Raw genomic sequence first — 21,518 nt, 5'->3', positions numbered from 1 at the left:
CTCTGGTTCCTTAAGCGCGGTTTTAAATTGTAACGCTTCGTAGAATTTTCAGTGATAAGGTTAGGCGTTACACGAAATGATCCATTCGACAAATGTACAATGATTTGATTCCCTCTTTAAAAAAGACTAACTTCCAATTTGGTTTGATGCGAAATTATTACGCCACATTAGGTAAAAAGCCATGCATTTGGTGGCGTCGTTATCGATATGACAAAACTATTATGGTAAGCTGCATTAAAGCTCAAAAACGCATTCCGCAACCCCAATGTTGAATCACAACTCAGTAGGTCAGGCATGATATCTGTGTGCACAAGTTTACTATAAGTTGAAGAACATAACACACATGCAGTGGCAAAATTATGCATCAGGAAATATTTCAGTAAAGCCTACACATAGTCCTGCTGCTGGCATATGCACATCAGAAACAAGTTTCGCAATTTTATCATAATCAGATGAAAATGACCAAGAAGTTGTCAGTTCCGATAACAATTGACATAAAATCTTAGTTCCTTTCCCCTTTGATACAGAAAATGTATGAATGGATTTAATTAAACTTTAATCCTGAGCAGTCTTCATCACTAGTCCACCCAGTCCAATCCCTGCCCAACTTACAAAATTTGAGTACAAAAATGTCACCTCAAATTGCACTGGTGAGACATAGATGCAATCACCCATCAATTGCCCAAAGCACCTATATGCACTTCATAGTCATTTTTTTGAATATATGTCAACTTGAAAATTGTTTATGCAAAGTATAGTCAAAGGGTAAAATAGACAAAAAAAAGAAACTATATAAGTTCCATTTTCTTATACAATGTTTCTTTCATTTTTCTGTTTCAAGGTCATGACTTCAAGGTGATGGCTGTATCAAATGCTTCCACAGTGTTGTTTTGCTGTCCCCACAACTGTGCATATCTTCCTGCCTTCGATAAGAGAATTTCATGGGGTCCATTTTCAACGACCTTCCCATTCTCCAAAACTACAATCTGATTATTACATTTTAAAAGATGGATGAGTAACATATAGGAACATTTACTATGCGTAGGGTAAACAATATGGCACACAGGAAATGCATAGAAAACTAGGTAATCTATTATTAAGTGCCATTCTTTTAAGGTATGGCTGACCTGTAGTGCAGGTGTGCACTAGAATCAGTGGTATAAATAAAAAAGGCAAGGCATATTGGAGGGAATAGGTGAATTTAAATGGAATATCTGGCTGAATATTTGGGGGAACTAGAGGATTTAAATGGGATGGGATCCCATCCCCATAAGATTTGCCCATAATTAATGCCAAGAATGCCTACCTCATCACATTGCATTGCAGTGGTAAGCCTATGAGCAATGAATATTGAAGTTCGATTATTTGCTAGGGACTTCAATGCACTTAAAATCTCCGCTTCTGTTGTGCTGTCCAGTGCACTTGTAGCTTCATCACACAATCTGGAGATAACAGATCAGATCCACGGAATTAGCTCAAAAAAAAAAAAAAAAAATCAACTCATCTTTTTCCTCTATATATGGAGAAGTCCGTTAATAAACATTCTGACCAAAATTGTGTCATATCACATATGCCTATAAATGAAATCAGTGACCCTCATTAGGCTTAAAACTGCAAATGTAGCTTAAATTAGACCAAAGTTAATTGCTGATGGCTACAATGTACCAAAAAGCAATCGTTTGTGAGGGAAATGTGTGAGGAGTTTGCTCATAAGATTAAATCTGAAAGCAAATAATGTGGCCTAGAGAATTATTGTGAGCTCCAGAAAACGTACCAAAAACTACCAACATAAAGAGAATTTTTAAACCATACAAATTTGGACAACATAATCATCCTTTGTTCCTCAAGAATGTGTGTGTGTGTGTGTGTGTGTGTGTGATGTATTGTTACTCTTAAGTTCAATATATTAGGAACAATATATAATCATTTTTTAAAATTTATGGTAAGTTACTCATGCACCTAGTGGGTCCTAAACCCAATATGGCAATAACACACCCTCTATTCCATTCTTATGCGGAGGTGCTATTTAGCTACAACTCATTAACAATAAGGAAAAATAACTTTGACAGAAGGGAAAAAAAAGTTAATGATGGTTAAAATATTCTTTTCATCTTTAAAATATAGCCCAGGTTCTATTTTCATTCTTAAAATTTTAAAAAGTTCTATTTTTGTCCCTAAGAATTTAAAATGTACTACATTTCGTCCTTTTGGCCAATCATGTTATGTTTCAGGGACAAAAATAAAACCTGCATGATATTTCAAGGACAAAAATAAAACTATTTCTTTTTTGTCCCTAAAATATAGTTTAGGTTCTATCTTCGTCTCTAAAATATAGTTTTATGCGGAATACACTAGCAACAAATTAATGAAAGTTGACAAACGGATGAAATTGGTGACATTTTAAATTTTTAGGGATGAGAATAGAACTGTTTAAATTTTAGGGATGAAATAGAACAAGTACCTATATTTCAAGGATGAAGAGAATATTTTTGTCAAAAAATGATCTATCAATTATAACTAATTTATTTCTCAATTAGCAACTTTTATTGGCAGAGGCAGTATGAGACTTAATTGAATCATATACCTAAAACAGACAAGAACAACACATCTCAATTATACCATTGCAATTTGATTTGAACATTCTCTAAATAATGAGAAAGGAAGACAGTAAATTCCAACATGTTCAACAGAGAAAGAGATCATCAAAGATGAGTTCGCCAGGGAGCAGAAAGAACGAATGGTTCTCAAACTCTCATGGCTACTGCCCACATGCCAGTTTATCCTTACGCATTTATGGTACTGAATGTATATTCACCTACCTAAGTATATAAATGCACACAAATGTGAATAAAAATAAAGGTTCAATCAAGAAGAAAAGGATAAAGTAAAAATGCTCACAGAATTGCAGGTGCTTTCAAAAATGCACGAGCTAGAGCGACACGCTGCTTCTCACCACCACTTAGCTGTATAGAAAAGCCACCCATTTAATGAAAATTCAAGAGTTGACTGACAAGATCTCAAAAAAATAAAAAATAAAAAAATAATTGCAGTTTATTTGCTAATCAGTTTCCATTAACCTTAAAGGTCTGGCTGAGCATTGTCTTTGCCAGAAGCATAACTAAAACTCCAAACGCTCAACAAATATTTACTTATGTGGTGTCTCACCTAGAACTTTATATAAATATGTTTTTAAAATCTATGTAATGGTTTAATCCAGGGATCTTTCCGCCAATTACAAACACACTGCTATATAGCCTGAAGTATTCATTAAAATAAAAATGTGGAATCCTATTATCAATGTACACAGACATGCATATCTTATTGAGAACTGGCAATTGTATCCAGCCCCACACTCCATCCAGCAGCTCAGCCTGGAAAGAGGGGTGTCTTTCCATTTACCACTATAACTAGGTAAATGTATCACTGCAGTGGTCCTCTTACCTTCAGCCCGCGTTCCCCCACAACAGTAGAATATTTCTCCGGGAAGTTCATGATAGTGTCATGAATTGCTGCACGTCGAGCGGCATCATACACCTTAACACATACACACACAAAGAAAATTAGGCTAGAAAAATAACTTAGAATTTTCAACAGTGCATTATTTGCAGAACCCAAATAAACAAAGGAAGAAGTAACACAGGTGCATCACATACCTCTTCTTCTGTTGCTGAAAGACAGCCGTAATGAATGTTATGGAATATTGTGTCATTGAAAAGTACCTGTCCATCAAGCACAAGTTGCTTGTCTTATAAGTCTTACAACTTGCAAGATCTAACAAGGAATACCTATATATTCATATATAGAAGACTAGAACAAGAAAAACAAATATGAAATCACTTAATTGAACTAACCGTATCTTGTGGCACAACACCAATAGATTTCCGTAGACTCTCTAGAGTTACCTCACGAATATCTTGACCATCTATCCTTATCTGTGAAGGACAAATTCCGTGTTCATGAAGGGAAGAAAGTCAATTGTCAAAATGCCATCATACAAAGAAGAAGAAGAAGAAGAAAACTTCCATTTCCATTCTTCATCATATCATATTGAAGATGTCTTTGTCCATCAAGAATATTCCAGGAATGATAAAATAGAAGTAAAAAACTAATAACAATGCTAGAAATATAGCTAGATGAGAAAGTACCCTAAAATATATGTGCCTAAGAAGTTCTAGGGTGAAAAAGAGTCGGTGACCAATAGCTTCATAATTAGCAACTGGCAAAAGGTGTCATTTGGAGCTTTGAGAATACATACAATTTTAAGAAGGTGATCATCTTTTCATACATAAAATGTGAAGCTCTGTTCTCATTTCATGCCCTGTGCTACGAACACTACATTTTAAAATAAATAACAAAAAAACATTTAATCATAATTATTATCTTCTTTTTACCTTATTAGTTTTCTATGGAAAGGGGTAGTCTAAATGTTTAGTTTCTGTTTGTCTAGCATGTCAAAATTTGCAAGAAGTGGAATATATCCACCACTGATGCATGTAGTAAATGCATGTACACATCATTAAAGAATTGAGTACATTAGGATATAAGATACCAATATTATACCAATAGAAAAAAAAAAAAAGAGAATCACAGCATCAATTCTTACACTTCCACAATTGATGTCAAAGAACCTGAAGAGCAATCTAAGAATGGTCGACTTGCCTGCAAGCAGATACCAGTTTCAATAAATTAATGATGCTGCAGGGAGATAACTAGAAAAGGCATTCGATGATGCAATAACAAGGTTCAAGGTTTAACACAAATGGAAGTATCCACCAGCCACAGACTGAAAATAAATTGGAATGATTATGAAACTGCATTTGTATATAAAACACTCACTTGTTCAAGTATTTCATGAAAATCAGAGAAAATGATCATACACTAAGATGATTGTAAAGATATTGGTACTATCCTATACATGTGGAATGAAGAGAGCAACAAGTACAAAGTGATTTAAAGAAAGATGATAGTGAAGACATTAGTAAGACCCTATAGGTGTGAACTGAAGAGAGCAACTATAAAGTAAATGAAACAGTTAATACATGCAAACTTCAAGTTTGGATCTTGATACAAACATTGAATTTTCAAGCAAGCATGACAAACCCATGGTTATAAAAGCATTGCAAAACTGAGATAAACAGACAACTTGGAAGGCAAGTTCAAAAATATAGAAGACACAAATTGTCCCAAGTCAAAAGGTTATTTCCTTAAGATAAGGTAAATTATAGTGGCACCTCGAATGCAATGGACAGAAAACAGACTAGCGCTTATTGTTTCAAAATTAAAAATAAAATCAGTATTCTTATCACAGTACACCTTTTGAACCTTGAGATGGTCCCATTTATATAAAAAAAGGGAAATTAATTATGTGGCATGTGACATCTTATATGAAACTTTATACTTTTTTTCTCTAAGCACATACCATAGCATTTCAAAGAAAAAAGGAGGAAAATGAAGTAGAAATTTGTGTCAAATCACAAGCCAAAAAGAAAATATATGGAGAAATTTAACCCTAGAGGTGCTGATTGACCATCACAGTGGTTGGTTTTTTTGCTACTTCATGCTTTTAATGAAGTAGTCTTTTCGCAATAAAATTTTTTCTTACCTATCAAAAAAATAATAAATGGAGAAATTTGGTGTTGTGGATAATTTCTTAGATATGTTATGCTATAATCTTCCTGCTAGATTAGAGGAAGATTGAATAGTGTGGAAACCTGTAAAGGCTGGAAAGTTTGAAGTTAGCTCTTATTATGAAGTTTGAAGTTTGCTATTATTATGAAGCTTCAGGGGACACTGTAGGGGCTAGCTTTACTTGGAGAAGTATTTAGGATGCTACAGTGCCTAGAAAGGTTGCTTTCTTTGCATGGACATTACTCAGAATTTTAACAATGGTTAATCGTTAGAAGCGAAATATGTTGATTGGTGTTTTTAAATACAAGAACACCAAGGAATCAGTTGAACACCTTTAACTGTATCGTATGGTGACTAGAGATATTAGGTCTTTATGTGTGGGCATTATTTGGAGTTTAATGGGTCGCGCCATGGGCTGTGGCTCAAATGCTAAGCTCTTGTTAAGGATGCTTTCAGAACCATATTCTGAAGCTTGAAATGCAGTGCCTTTGTGTGTCTTGCAGACAATTTAGAATGAGTGAAATAACAGAACTTTTGATAGAAATGAATGGCCAATCCACAAGATCAAACAACTATAGGTAACAGTTCTCCACTTGTCTTCCTTGATTGGCTCCGTTCTCTCCTCCAAGTCCAACCACTCTGTCTAAGAAACCATTAATGGTGTATCACCACAGACAAACGCCTTCCACTGAGACTCTTCCCTAATCTGGAAATCAACTTCTTTATTTTGATTCTCTTCCCATTGCTCTACACAAGGTAAGCAAACCTATACTTTTCATTCCATTTCCAAGTTTGTATCTTATGCCCATTTATATCCATCTCTTCATGCCTTTACCTCCTCCTTGTCTTCTATGGTTGTCCCTACATCTATTCAGAAAGCTATATCTTTTTTTTTTTTTTAATAAGATGATGCATTCTTAAAGGAATTGAGAATCAACAAGAGCAACAAAAATGAAATAAAATAATTATAATAATAACCTAGAAAAGAAATCAGCAACTTGATTTGCTGGGAATCAATACCAAGCATGAGAAAAAAGGACCTATGAATTGATACCTGGGGTTGCCGAGAATTAATACCAAACTATTGAAAACTCCAACAATAAATTTTATTACTCGAGCAAATTGTCTCCATTGAAGTACAACAGCATGCTTTTATAGACTATTAGGTCTAAACCCTAATCCTAATTGACTTTGGTCAAAGCATAATTATTTAATTAAGAACCCCAATCCTGATTGGCTTAGGTCAAAGCCTAATTATTGAATTAAGAAACTAACCTTGACTCCAAGAAATTAAAAAAAATAAAATACTAATAACCTAATTTGCTGATAAAATCCAATGAACCAACAGAAAAAATTACAAATGACTTGTAAAGTTAAATAAAACTAAATAAAATTGTCTTTGCATTCCCCTAGTTAGAGAAAACTCGAGCTCAGGTGTTGAAGTGTTTAAGGAAGGGAATTATTGCATGTCGTACTTGCACCAACTCTTGAAGAGCCTTTGGCTGCACTAAGAACGAAGATGCTTTTTGTTCTTCCATATCATTCATCTCCAATGATTACATTGATAGGTGGATAAAATATAACCTTATCTTGATCCGCATAAAGCACTGTCATATCAAATCTTTCCTCTTCATGCACCATGGAAGGTTAATCAATAGCAGATGCATCAAACTCATTTTTTACAACATATGCACCCTCAAATTCTTGGTTATCTTCTTGAACTTTCTTTTCATCAAGTAGTGGAAAATCTTACTTCCCAGTGAGTGTATACCTAACTCTCCAACAGGTTATATTAAATCTACTACACAGTGTTCAAGTATTCCAACTCGTTATTTATGCTCTGCAATATTTTTTTCTTGCTGGTCTAGCACTATAGAAACATCTTTCGACACTTGTACTGCTCTTTCAAAAATAGGCTTTAGTAGTTCTTTATGTTCCTTCCTTATCATGATCTCATTACCAAGGTTATTGTCTCCTATGTGTGAAGCTGTGATCTCATTGTTACCAGTCATCTTGTGAAAAGATATCTCCAATGAATCAAAACGGGCATTAGTTTTAGCACCCTCCTATCCAAACCTTGTGGATTGGTCTATGAAGGCTTTCATTAGGTTTTCTAGGGTTTGTTTCATGGCAAATTGGAACTTAGAACTAGAAACTACACAAACACCCTGATAGGATTGGGACAGATATTTCCCTTGATATGACTGGTGTAGACTTTAAAGTTTCTTTCATTTTTTTCCCAATCATTTATAGCAGGCTTATTAGCTTCTCAGTAGTGTACAAGTATTCTTTGGCTCTACTTATGAGTTTCATCCTGGCAAATCTAACCTTTTTATCATCTAGTAAATGTATTTGTTCAAAGAATTGGCTCATCTTATGTAACCAATTGGTAAAGATCCATGCATCTCAATGACCTTCCAATGTAGGTCTTCCAATATCACCATGAAGCACTAGTTGGGAGTTTTGTCCACCTGGAGTTAGTAAATAAAGCTCACTAAAGAAGCTACTGCCATGGCTTCAAATAAATAAAGAGAGGAAGCACACATGCCATGCACTATTGGAACACTAATGGATAGTCCAATGTGTTAAATTCTTGAGCCATACCACGTGTTGATTGGGCCAAACTAATAGTCAAGAATTCCAACTATATTGCTTCAAATTTGTTTTTAACTGACAAATAAAGCAAGGTTACAAATCAATAGGATGGATCAGCATTGTCTGAACAGATCTATGCTAGGGTCTAAAACCCAAGAAGCAGTCTAGGGACATTTTTTTTTTTTAAGCAGTCAAGGGATTTAGATACCAAGGTTGGTGAGGATACAACAAGAGGGACAAGGAGCAAATTCGGTAGTGCGATAACAAGGCAGAGAAAAAGATCTTATGAGACATCGCTCCAAGAGCCAATAACCTGACAACTTGTCCTTCAACAAGTGGAGCAATCAACCTTGAACCATATTCATCTGAATTGACGGCATTTGGGCTAGCAAACGGTGAGGGGCTGCTTCAGTGTGAGATGGATCATGGCCTGTGGAAATTGAATGCAATGGTGACAACTTGTCAGTGGTCTGTAGTGATGGAGATGAGATAAATGTCCTAGGTATGTGTTTCACAGCAGCGGCTTAGGTAGGTTTTGGTGGTTCTTAGCGACGTGGGACAAATTGGTTAATTTTTCTATGCATGTTTGTGATGGTTAAGAATTATTGAAGAAATGATTATGGGGCTGTGTTAAGATTTAAAGGTGGTTTGATGTGTTATTTGATGGCCATTTGGTAGAAGAAAGAATGGGGTTTAGGGTTTTGATAGTTAAAAGAAATGGCTTGATTTGGAGTTTTAATTTTTAAGGGAGAAGGAAAAGAGATAATTTGATGGTGTTTAGGAGTTTTATGAAAAGTACTTGAGAATAGCACAACAAGAGAGAAAATAAGAAAAGGGAGAAAAGAACACACCCAACACTCCTCAATGCTGAAAACACTTAGGGTATGTTTGGTAACTGCTTTTTCTTCTTATTTTATGTTTCCAAAAACAATTTTCTATTTTTGAGACTAAAAAACTTATTTGGCAACCCAAAATGGGCAAAAAACAAAAACTGTTCTCAAAACTCAACTTGTGAAGAAAATTGAAAACATGCAAAAGATTGTTTTCAGTCTCAAATTTTTAAAAGTCAATGAAAAAATGCATTTAATTTAATGAATCTGTCTCATTTAATGAGTTAGTCTCGACGGTCTTCCCCGTGCGTCAAACAGTCGACTCAGAATTCAAATCCTAGTAACAACATATTTTAGTATTTTTTTATTTTTTTCTTCCAAAAACTCTCTTTTTAATTTCACCTAACCAAACATGTTTTTGATTTAAAAAATACAAGAAATTTTTTTTTTCTCTATATTCCCAAAAACAAGTTTTTGAAAATAGAAAACAAAAACTGTTACCAAACATAACCTTAATATATTTATCAATCAACTTCTCTATATATCAAGTAAATTTATCGCATATATATAAACTCTTTCTTATACTAGTAATATTAGGACTCTTAGTTTGACAAGTAAACTAAAAACCTAAAGACTTAGAGAAAATAAAACCTAAGATACTTAGGGTCTCCTATAAAATTCTAAACTCAACTAAACTACCAAAGTACCCTTAATTAGTAGGGATTGCAATAATTACAATTTTGCCTCAAATTCAAAATTGACAATAAATTATTAGATAAAAACTCAAATGAAAATTTGTTTTAACCCAAGGACTTGCATAACTAGACCTTTAACACTAACATGACTTTTACTTCAACGGGACTTCACACACATGTGGCCCCCATAAAATAAGTCTTAAATAGAGGAATTTGTGAAGTGATGAATTAATCTTCCATTGCTGCATCATTCTCCCCTTACTGGAAAAAACTCAGTCTTGAGTTTTATAGCATTAAAGTATAAGAACCTTTGAACTAACTTAACTTAAACCAATTCTTGCTTATCAAAAAAACTTAAACCGATTCTTCAATAACCTTTGGAGCATTAAGGATAACAAATTTTTCTTTCCCACCACATCATTTAATTTGTTTGAAATAATAAAATCAATGACAAGAGTACTTTTCAGCTAAAAATCCTTCTTGAATGGATCCATAGCAGTAATATCAACATCTTCCTAGGTCTTGACTTTTACATGATCAATGTTATGCTTCACCTTGCTCCTTTGTGGTTTCCATTGTCTATAATGCACTCTTTTGGCTGTTCTTGAAATCGAACAAGTGGGGTTGTTGGATGTGGTGGGAGTCTCAGTCAAGGGTGGTTTGGTGTTTGATGATGGTTTCTTAGACCGGCAGTTGGGGTTGATCGCATTTTGCTTTGATACCAAAATTGATGCAGCACCAATTCTCAAAGGGATTGAGAATCAACAGAAGAAAGAAAATAAAATAAATATAATCAACACCTATACCTACTTAGAATCAACACCAAGCAAAAGCAACACCTAGGCTTGCTTAGAATCAACATCAAGCAAAAGAAAACAAAACCTAGAAATCAAACACTGGGTTCCGTGAAATCAATACCAAGCTATTTAAGGAACAAACTCCAACAATAAATATTATTACTAAAGCAAATTGTCTCCATGGAGTACACTAGCTAGTAAAATCCAAAAGACTAATAGAAAAAAAAAATACAATTAAATTCTAAAATTATATAAAACTAAATAAAATTGTAACTGGTGAAAGAAAAAATAGTCAACCAAGAATTTTCTTTGATATCATTAGTGAGGAGGGTTATGAATATGTACTAGTATAGTGAGGGGTAAAATTGTAATATCATTAGAAGTACCCACATATAAATAAAAAATTGAATCTCATATATATATAAATAAATATCAGTTTAATGTTTTTATATATATATATATATATATTTTTTTTTTATGTGTGTCAAGGTAAATTAAATAACCCAAAACCTACTTCCTGCTAATTGATACTTACCACTGCCACTGGTTCCGACAATAGCCACACTTTTCCCAGCTGGTACAACAAAAGAAACCCCATCAAGAATCTTTCTTTCTGTCAGGTAGCTGAATTTTAAGTAAAAAAAAGTAACATGCATCAGAAATTTAATCTTTTTAAAAATATATATATACTTTAAAAAAAACAACAGTGTAGTATGCTTATGAATAAGATTATTGCAATAATTAAAATCTCCCATCCAATTCCATAGTAATCAAGACTCGCAGTTGTAGTCCATATCAACCTTAAACCTAAGCACAATACAACGAAGTTGACAATCTCAGAGAGATCTAAACACTCTCAGTTACCATGTGTAAAATCTCATTCTTTTGATGTAGGACAGTTGTAACAACAAATTTCTTATACTTCCAAGGAATATATAGAATTTAGCAGGTTGATGCAAATAAGTATCTATAAATTTTTTACCTCAATTATGAATCCAAAAGTTGAAGGGAACTTAGAACCCTAAGTGCTTACAAATTTTAAATGATGAAAACAACATATCAAAATGCAATAACTTATACAGAACCATAACAATGCATGGTGTGATGCCCCAATTTGATTGATTTGTGTGATATGTGTGGGTATGTGATGAATCCTATATCGGACATATACTGGGTTGAACTGGGCTTTATTAACCACTACAAGAAGTCTCAATTGTGACTAGTGCTTTTGAGGTATAGCGCAGATATGGCTAGCGCTTTTCCTTGGGTTGTTACATATGGTATCAGAGCCTACCCGGTAATCCTGTGTGGGCTGAGAGACACTACTTCACAAAATGGGTTCTAACGAGGATGTTAAAGATTTAAGTAGAGGAGATTGTGATACCCCAATTTGATTGATTTGTGTGATATGTGTGGGTATGTGATGAGTCCTACATCGGGCATATACTAGGTTGAACTAGGTTTTATTAACAACTACAAGAAGCCTCAATTGTGACTAGTCCTTTTGAGGTATAACACAGATATGGCTAGCGTTTTTCCTTGGATTGTCACACATGGCAAACATAATTTACATAAAAAAAAAAAAAAACAAAAGCATGCAATGAAAATATACTAGTAAAGTAACATAGGACATATTGGGGAATCTATCTACATTTACTTGTAGTGAGCTTAAGGGTCAGAGAATTTAAAGCTCTATGTTAAGAACTCTAGAAAGAAGGGTTAAAGCTTTTGGTAGAGAGAGAAAGACTTGATTTAGGGTTGCAAAGAGGTGAATGAAAAACTGATATCAAATCTGTCCACATGGTGCGAACAATAGTATGAACAGTGTGTACTAACACATGAATGAACAGTATCACAAACAGTGACAGTACATAGAATAAAAATAAAAATAAAAATAAAAATAAAAATAAAATAGAAGAAGAGAAAACAACACACTAAGGCAAACGTGCCTCAATATCAAAACACTCATTAAAATCTTTAAGTACAGAGAGCATAAATATGTAAGGACTCTTTCTTGTACTTGTAAAATAATGAATCCTAATACTAATAAGCCAGTAAGGTGAGAAAAGGCCAACTTTGACTTTAAAAGAAAATAAACCCAATACCCTTAGAATCTCCTAGAAAGTTCTAGACTTGACAATTATCAAAATACCCTGAATTTGCAAAAGTTGCAGAAATTACAATTCTACACTGATTACAAAACTAATCATATCTAATAAAATAAAAACCAAAATTATATATATATATATAGATAGATAATTAGCAAAATGATATATTCTTTTAAACCTAGAGTAATTATAATCAGACCTTTAAAACCATACAACTCTTGCCTCCCTTATGTATGGGTTGGTGTATATTTGTAAAGCAAAAATTATAATTCTACCCAGGTTACAAAATTAACCATAACTTATAAAATAAAAAACAAAATTATCAATTGTTTTAACCTAGAGTAATTGGTACACAATTGTTGAACTAGCTCACTAAGACGAGTAATAACTGCATCACAAGAACCACAATCAGGAGTTGCATGCTTAGATGCTGTAGAAGTAGGTTGTGGTTGTGCAGCATCTCAATGACTTGATGCACACAATATGGCTTGCCATATTTAACTCAACAATAAGCTTCAATATGATTAGTACCACCACAATGATCATACTTCCTATCACCATCACCAATATGACCGCAAGAACCACCACTAAAACCACTGCAACAAAACCACCACCAAAACTACCATAGCCCCTGCTTGAAACTTAGGCAAAAGACTCAAAGGAAGAGACAGTGGAGCCAGTCACAATGGAGCCTTATCCCATTGACAGGTGCAAAGTCCAGAATATGCATTAGCAGCTAATGCTAAGGTCTCACTAGTAAGGATTTGATCTTTGAACCAAGGTAAGTCAGAGTCTAAACCAGTTTGCAAAGAAGCAATAATAAATTCCTCCTCATGACACTTTTGTTGGTCCAAATCAGTAGTAAATGGCCTATATTGCAATAATTGAGCTCACATACTGTTAAGAGTACTATAGTATTCAAATAAAGTTTTTCAAACTACTTAGTAATGAAAATTCTCTCATAATTCTGAGAAAAAAATATTCTACAATAAAGTCTCAAATCTTTAGCTATCAAAAAAAAAAGTCTCAAATCTTCTTAAAAGAGTCACAAAATTCAAATGTATTAGCAATGTAGGGTTCCATATATTCCACAACCATCCCATCATAACAAAATCAGTGCCATCCACCCCAAGAATTTCCATATTTAATTTCCATCACTCTCCTCCAAATGGAATCCATCTACACCACAAAGCACCATAGCCATTGGCCAAATTGAGTTTGGTTAAAAACCAAGAACTTCCTAACCCCAAGCCTCCAAGTTGGATAAGTGTGCAAATAGAATGCCAGTTAAATTAAGACTCCTATTTAGACTAGTAACCTAAAAGGCTAATAAGACAATAAAAGGCTAACTTGGTCAAAGAAAATAAACCCAAGAAACTTAGAAACTGTTTGGTTGCCTACTTTAAACAGCTTTCATGATTTAAAAATGCTTGGTCCCACATTTTGACATCTTGTTTGGCTGCTTGTTTTTAAAAACACATATAAAAAACTTATTCTCAAATCACTGTGCAAATCACAACATTTTTCTCTTCTCATTTACAGTTCTCAAATTACTATTCACGCTGATAAATAAAAATAATAATTTGTTATCATTTTTTTTTTCCCATTCGGTCATTTATCTCTCTCTCTCTCTCTCTAAGCCATCCTTCACCAAGGACCCTGGGTGATGTAGTGGTGGAGGAGATGTGTTTTTGGGGTTGGGTCGGTGCAAAATGGGTTGAGTTGAGGCAACAGAGGACTGGTGGTGGTGTAAAATCGTTTTTGGGGGTTGGGATTTTGCGGGGTGGTGGCAATTGGTGGTGGATTTTTTTGTGGATTTACTTGTGGAGGTGGATCTTTTCTGGCAAGAGTGGAATTCAATGCAGGGGGGCTTTGTGGATTTTTTTCTTCAGGCAATGGATTTGCTGTTGCATCGATGGTGGTGGTGCACTGCTGGGGTAGTGTTAGACTGCTGGGTTGGATTTTGTTAATTTTTTATGGTTAATTTTGGCCAGTTTTTATAGTTTAGGAGAAAGGGATGGCGGGGAGTGGGGAATAGATGACTGGAAAACATGATTCATCTTTCCTTTTCTTTTTCTTTTTTGGTGTGAAAACACTAGAAAACCAATTTTGAAAAACACAAAGCCCAAAAAGACAAACCTTTAGCACCTCCTAAAAAAATTCTAGACTCAACTCAATTATCACAATACACTTAATTTGTAGGATTGCAAAATTACAATTTTGTCCCTGATTTCAAAATCATAGCTTGCAAAATAAAAACACAAACTAAAATTTTTGTTAAACCTAAAATACATATTAAATCTTTAAACCATAGGACTACCTAAAATACTTATTAAAGCTTTAAAGCCACAAACTCTTGCTTCAATTGAACTTCAAACATTGACACCATGAAATAAATCTTGAATAAACGAGATTGCGAGGTAGAAAATTTTGATCTTCCATGGCTACATCATAAAGTCAACAAAGTATACACCATTTTTTCCATAAGTACACTCTTTAAGGAGAATACTAATCTATGCCATCCAATCTAAAGAAATTGCAGATATCAAATAGGTAAATGTAGAGCTTATTAGGGTAGCTTTATGCTATCTGATTTCTAACAAATAAAGAGGTGAGTGCTAAAGACTGAATATACAACATGACAGAAGAAAATCATCAAGCTTCCTTGTATCTCATTCGTGTGCTTGCAAATATAAGATCCAAACCAAAAATCTGATGATGTTAGTGTGTGCTTGATGTCCGTTCTTAACACACTTCCCAACACCTAAAACTTTTGGGCTGATGGTTGACAAACATAATATCATACTTTGGTGGACTATGAGATCCTTGGTTCAAGAGTAGGTAACCGCGACTTCTCATTATATCTTCTAATTATCATATCTGAGGTCCATATTTCTTGACTATTATTAGGTGTGTATGCTTGTCTTGTTATGCCTCATTGGCCTTCTTCCTAACTAGCTCAGACTTTTAAGGTTGATGGTATGAACAGATGGATTTAAAGCATCCCAATTTAAAAATATTTTCAAGGCTTGGATAATGTGGTAATTTTTCAAATAAGATAATCCCAACTGATGACCACTTTCTGTTGCTTGCTACACCATCAAATTTTGCCACTAAATCATATGCTAAGAAACCAATATATTAGAGCAATAGCTAGGTAAGACCATTCCTTTATAGAAGGATTTGAAAAAAAGAAAAAGAAAAGAGAGCTTACCCAAAGTGTACATTATTGAACTGAATGCTCCCTCCATCCAACTTAAGAGGCTTTGCATCATCTTTGTCACTAATCTCAGCCCTCTCCTGCATTGATCATAGAAAAAATTAATAATGCTCAGGAAATAGGCTCTGAGAAAGAAAATTTAGATTACTAGGAAGACGAACAACAAAATAACTCAAATAACCAAGAAAAATTCTTTTTATCTTTAATATATATATATATATTTTTGTTGATAAATAATAGACTTCATTGAAATTGATATAATAAAAAATAGATAAAACAAGGCACACAGGCAATGTGCTAAGAAGCAACAAAGAAAAAGAAACTAAACAGCAATGAAAGTAACAACACCCGAAACATTATAGAGCATGTGTTTCCTTTTCAAGCCTTCATTAGAAGGGCTCATTAAATATGAAGTAGCTTTCCTGTTATAATAGAATAGCAAAGCCTTTGTGAAAGTGAACTAAATAAAGAAAAGCATATGTCGCCAACATAAGCTGTGATCTTTTTCCTGCATTCATCACCATCAAAATATAATTTAGAAATGAATCTTGATCTCCTATGAAGAAATTACGAATCATTTTCTCAAGGAAAAAACACATACTGAGACGAAAGAAAATCCAAACTAACAGACATATTATGCAACAATAAACAAACCATAAAATCCAGGATAATTAAACTGCAAGAGAATTGTAGGAAGTTCCTTGAGAAATACCTCCAGCAACTGAAACATGGACTTCATATCAACAATACTCTGTATGGTCTCACGATAAACACTGCCAAGAAAATTCAGTGGAAGAGATAATTGGAAGAGAAGTCCATTCACCATGACCTGCACCATGACATTAATCCATAATTTGTGTAACCATCAGCCAATCCTTTCTGAAAATACAAATTTCATTACAAGCATATAAGAACATATTTTACCAAATCACCAACTGTCATCTCGCCATTCATAATTCCATTTGAACATAACACCATAGCTATTGAAAGAGCCGTGCTAAATATTACATTTTGGCCGAAGTTCAAATATGCAAGGCTACGTTGTGTTTTTAAAGCAGCATCTTCATACCCTGAGCAATTGAATCACCAACAGCAACAGAACAGCATTAAGATTCAATTAGAGTAAATTTGTAATGAAAATACTTTAAATGAAAGGATATAACTTGCACTTTTGCCATACTATCAGGAAGAAAGGGGGGGGGGGGGACTGAGAAGGCAAGAGATTAAAAAGAACATAAATAATAAAGAAAATCCAACACCACCTGAACCATATTAAAATTGATTTGGTGGTTGGCCACATAAAATCATCATTTCAAACTATTAGAAGCATGAAGGAGGAGCGATCACCAAGTCCCAATTAGGGTAGGAGTGGCAACAGAGCAGGATTGAGATGGGAAACCCCTTCTTAAACCTGAACCCACAGGAGCAAACTTTGTTCTAAACCATAAAAAACACAAGTTCCCAATTTGGAAACCCAAACCCAGCCCACCCAGTTAGCTGGCATTGTGCACACAAAAGACAACCTACAAGTTGGGTAATTGCCCATCAGATTGAAGGTTGCCCAAATTATTTACTGCATTATACAGTCAATGAAGAAGGAATAAAGGTTTTCTCCATAAGGCAGCAGAGCAACTACACCTCTTGATTCCTAACTATCCTCGAACCAAGTGGGCTATAACCCTTTAAAACCAATACACCTGAATTGATAATTACGCATCAATGTAATAACTACCATACCACTAAGATAACTTACTCTTTAAGTACTCATCATATTGATCAGCTTCAAAAGCTTCATTGTTGAAGTACTTGACAGTCTAGGAAAATATGGACAGAATTGGAGAAAATAAGGCATCAAATAATCCATATGGAGAAAATAAGGCATCAAACGATCCATAAGGAGAAAATCAAACATTAAAAGTACATCACAGCCTCACCTCATAATTAATAAGAGAATCAATTGCCCTTGTACTTGCATCATTATCAGCTTTATTCATAGCCTTTCTGAATTTTGTCCTCCACTGAAAAAACAAAGAAAACCCTTTGCTGAGAATGATAAGCCCAAAAAATTGAACATTGTGATTTGGGTTAGGAAAATTTTGCAAAGCATACAATCTGTCGGAATGCTGTGTGCATAAAGACAGTTATGACATAAACATGGAAAAAGAAAGCAAATGAAGTTTATTTTTCCATTTCTCTAAACCAAATGCATACGTTACTTATAAAGACCTGGAATGGGAAATGATACCTGTGTCACTGATAATGTAAAAACGATATATGCAGCAACCGAGAGCGAAGTAATCCATGCAAAAGGTGCTCCAAATTTGTATGCCAGAATACCTGATACCATAGATATCTGGAAGGATACATGTTAAATCTGTAGAAGTGTTTCCAGAAAAAAAGAAAAGAAAAGGCAAGGATGATCATGTAATAAGATGTACCAAGAAAGACACCAAAGTATGGGATGATATATGTGTCACTAAATTTAAACAGCACCATTCAAAGTACAAAATCCAGTGGCATCATAAATGTTAGCTAGCTTAATAATCAATTGAATATCCATCCCAATACCTCTAAGATGGTGGGTACAACATTGAACACCATAGCTGAGAGAATGAAGTTTATAGCACGGCTTCCACGATCGATAATTCTATTTAATCCACCCGTTTCTCGACTGGAAATACAGAAGCCAAGTGAGAAATAGGAAAATATGTAACTTTACTGCTCAAAATTGTTTCCATTGCAAAATATATATTATCACAAATTTCTCTATTGCATAGGGGAAGTCATCCTAAATTTAAGCATTAATATCCATTGGAGAATGGAGATATAACTTTGAAAAGATTAGAGTGCAAAGTGCTACATTATATTGGCACAACATACTCAACAAATGCAAATGGATAAGGATGTGTCTTTTTACACATAAGTGAAATTTCAAAAACAGATTATTTTAATTGACAAAACTTAATTACGCATGTAACATGCCTAGCGCATAGTAACAACAAAAGAATTAAAGAAAGGAACAAAAAGTGACAAAAGTGTTTCTCAGTTATTAGCAATACCTAAGATGATATCGAAGGTCAAGGTCATGCAAATGAGCAAACACCTGCAGAAAGTAAGATACAATTACACAAGTCATGTTGAAGGGAATTTGCTGACTATATATAAGAATCTCAAATAAGAAGATTGTGTGGGATATTGGAAAAGTAATGTGTATCTGTGTATTCTAATATAATAAAGGAACAAATTTCTTGGCAGCGACATACCTTCCTAGATATTGTTCGAATTGTTCGCAATGCCACCTTAGAAAACACGGCAGTCCTCAGTTCTGCCACAAGAGAACAAAATCAATGGACAATGACACATATAATCAAAGATTGAAGCTTTAAAACAGAAACAAAATGAAATGTGGACAAGAATTAGCAATTACTTCAGTGTAGTAGTACCGTTGAAAGCAGAAGAACACGCCCGCGCAATCCCATATCCAATCAAAACGGAAGCTGGGGTGGCGAAAAGAGCCAGAGCAGTTGAATTGGCGGTTGTGAAGGAAGCGAGAGCAGCAGCATTGCTGGAATAGGTCGTTAGCCAATCAACAGCAAGCTTGAAGAGGAAAGGCACCTGAATATTCACAACCTGCAATGAAAAGAACCAAAATTTTAGAGCCTCAACCAATTGAAGTAGTAGTGATGATGACGGAGTACTAATTAGTGTTACCTTGGCACCAACGAGAAAGGCCAAGGCAGTGATGATCCGGAGACGGAATTCGAAGTTGTCTTTCACCCAAATGTAAGTTGCAAGAGTGCGCAGGATGTTAATATCAGCAACTCTGTCCTGTGAAGCCGACTTCACGAGTTTCGCTTCATTCTCATTATTATTCTCATTCGTAGTAGTAGTACTAGTTTTCGGAGTCGAAGTCGAGAACGAAATGCGCCCATTCACCATAAAACTCTGTCCAATTGATCAATTAAAATCATTAATTAAGAATCATTCAAATCACCAAATGTCAAATGAAACAATAAAAAAGTTACAACAGACTAACTGGATGTAGAGGATAAGCTCTGTTGCCTGCTCGGCCGGAAGACGAAGAAGAAGAAGAAGGTGAATCGGAAAGAAAAGCCTTGACATGATAGGTAAGAGGATAGGGATTTGTTGTTCTTGTTGTTGTTGTTCTGAGATTGAAATTACGAAGAGGAGAATGGTATGAACGCAAGAAAGTAGTGGTGGTATTTGGATACAGAAACTTGCGTTGTATCAGCAATGGAGCCCTAAGGCTCTTCGATGCTGCAGCAGCAACTGCAGCCGCTGCTAGCATTTTTTTTTTTTTTTCAAAGCTAGCTTCAAATTTTTTTTTCAATAGAAATAGAAGAAAACCCTAATAGGCTGTGTTTTTAATGTAGCTGATGAATTTCTGTAGTGAAATTCAATAATTGAATGGTAGTAGTAATTTTACAAAGAAGGAGAAGAAAAAAATGGACACGGCAAGAGAGTGAGAGAGAGGAGGTGGTAGAGATATTTATAGTTTATATTAGTTTATAGGGACACTTCCCGCGATGTTTGCAGGCGGCAGAGTCAGCCAGCAGCTGGAAGCTAAAGTGGATGGTGAAGGGGTATTTTTGACTTTTTCTCTTCACTTTCTACCCCACAAATCAAAAGCCCTCAGCTCTGCTTCTCGGTCTATGCTTGTGCCGCTCTTCACTCCTCTTTTTTTTTTTCTTTTTTTTTTTAATTAATTAATTTTTACTTTTTTTTTACTGAACTTATTTATTTTAAATAATAAGAAATAGTATAAAAATGGCTGACCTAAAATATAAAACTTCTGTTTATTGCAGTCTTTTAATGTTAGAGTTTATTCAATTAAAGTCTTTTTATCAATTTTTTTTAATTTTTTTATATTAAACAAATTTAATTAATGATTAAAAAATATTTTCTAGATTAAAAATTTAACAGAAGTTGATAAAAAGATTTTAATTAAATAAACTTGAAAGTTAGAAGACCAATGTAAATGAAAGTAAAATTAAAAAACTAAAATGAATTATAGTAAAATTTAGCAGACAAATTTTGTACTTTAGCCTATAAATAAATATGAAAAAATGCACCTGGACAAATACAACCAAATTACACATATGAATATATAAATAGAATTTCTTCTTTTTTTTCTTTTTGGTGAGAATCATATAAATAGAATTTCGTGACACCCTTCTCAGTTGCTTTGGTAGATAATATTATTTTAAGGATAATAACTATTATTAAAGTTGGTGATGCTTTCAAGTAATTTAGGAATTCATTTTCAAAAAAACAAAAAATATATAGTGTTTGGAATCATGATTTTTACTCCTAAGATGCCACACGTTTTAACATGAAATTATGTTTTAAAAACATAATTTCAACACTTATATTGTGTTTTGAAAATATACGTGATTTTTCACTCATCTATATATAAAATAATAGGTGAAGCAGAGAGAGTGTGAAATTGAATTCCAAATTAGAACTCTAATTTTGTGCCATGTGTCTAGAATCTGAAATTGAAGTTGAATTTTGCATCATGTGGCTAAATGTATGTAGACTCATTCTCATTAAAACCACTTCTATATATCGGGTCAAGTGAGTTATTGTGCTAATTAAGTTTTTTCTTGATTTTGTAGTCAAAC

The 21,518-nt window shown here is 34.1% G+C and overlaps 1 protein-coding gene across 1 annotated transcript; it reads right to left on the bottom strand.

Moving 5' to 3' along the window:
- Positions 1–427: 427 nt before the first annotated feature.
- LOC115984046 (ABC transporter B family member 25, mitochondrial) lies at positions 428–20,427 on the bottom strand. Its single transcript, XM_031106929.1, has 20 exons — positions 19,910–20,427; positions 19,585–19,818; positions 19,317–19,503; positions 19,137–19,198; positions 18,933–18,976; positions 18,442–18,544; positions 18,119–18,226; positions 17,808–17,891; positions 17,627–17,687; positions 16,798–16,943; positions 16,586–16,702; positions 15,868–15,953; positions 11,081–11,169; positions 4,604–4,659; positions 3,852–3,932; positions 3,654–3,719; positions 3,442–3,534; positions 2,899–2,963; positions 1,307–1,442; positions 428–986 (listed from the first exon to the last, which is right to left on the bottom strand). The coding sequence occupies exons 1-20, from the start codon at positions 20,180–20,182 to the stop codon at positions 843–845; spliced, it is 2,235 nt and encodes a 744-aa protein (XP_030962789.1). The 5' UTR covers positions 20,183–20,427; the 3' UTR covers positions 428–842.
- Positions 20,428–21,518: the final 1,091 nt, after the last annotated feature.

The sequence above is a fragment of the Quercus lobata genome, chromosome 1 (assembly GCF_001633185.2).
Source record: "Quercus lobata isolate SW786 chromosome 1, ValleyOak3.0 Primary Assembly, whole genome shotgun sequence".
Lineage (NCBI taxonomy): Eukaryota > Viridiplantae > Streptophyta > Magnoliopsida > Fagales > Fagaceae > Quercus > Quercus lobata.
The sequence above is the reverse complement of the archived record's forward strand: the minus strand, read 5'-3'. Positions and strand labels throughout refer to the sequence as shown.

Coding starts and splice junctions, on each gene's coding strand:
- LOC115984046 (XM_031106929.1), bottom strand. CDS start 20,182: ATGCTAGCAGCGGCTGCAGTTGCTGCTGCAGCATCGAAGAGCCTTAGG. Junction 16,703..16,797: donor AGATGACAGTTGGTGATTTG/GTAAAATATGTT, acceptor GTCATGGTGCAG/GTCATGGTGAATGGACTTCT. Junction 987..1,306: donor CTGCAATGCAATGTGATGAG/GTAGGCATTCTT, acceptor TGTAATAATCAG/ATTGTAGTTTTGGAGAATGG.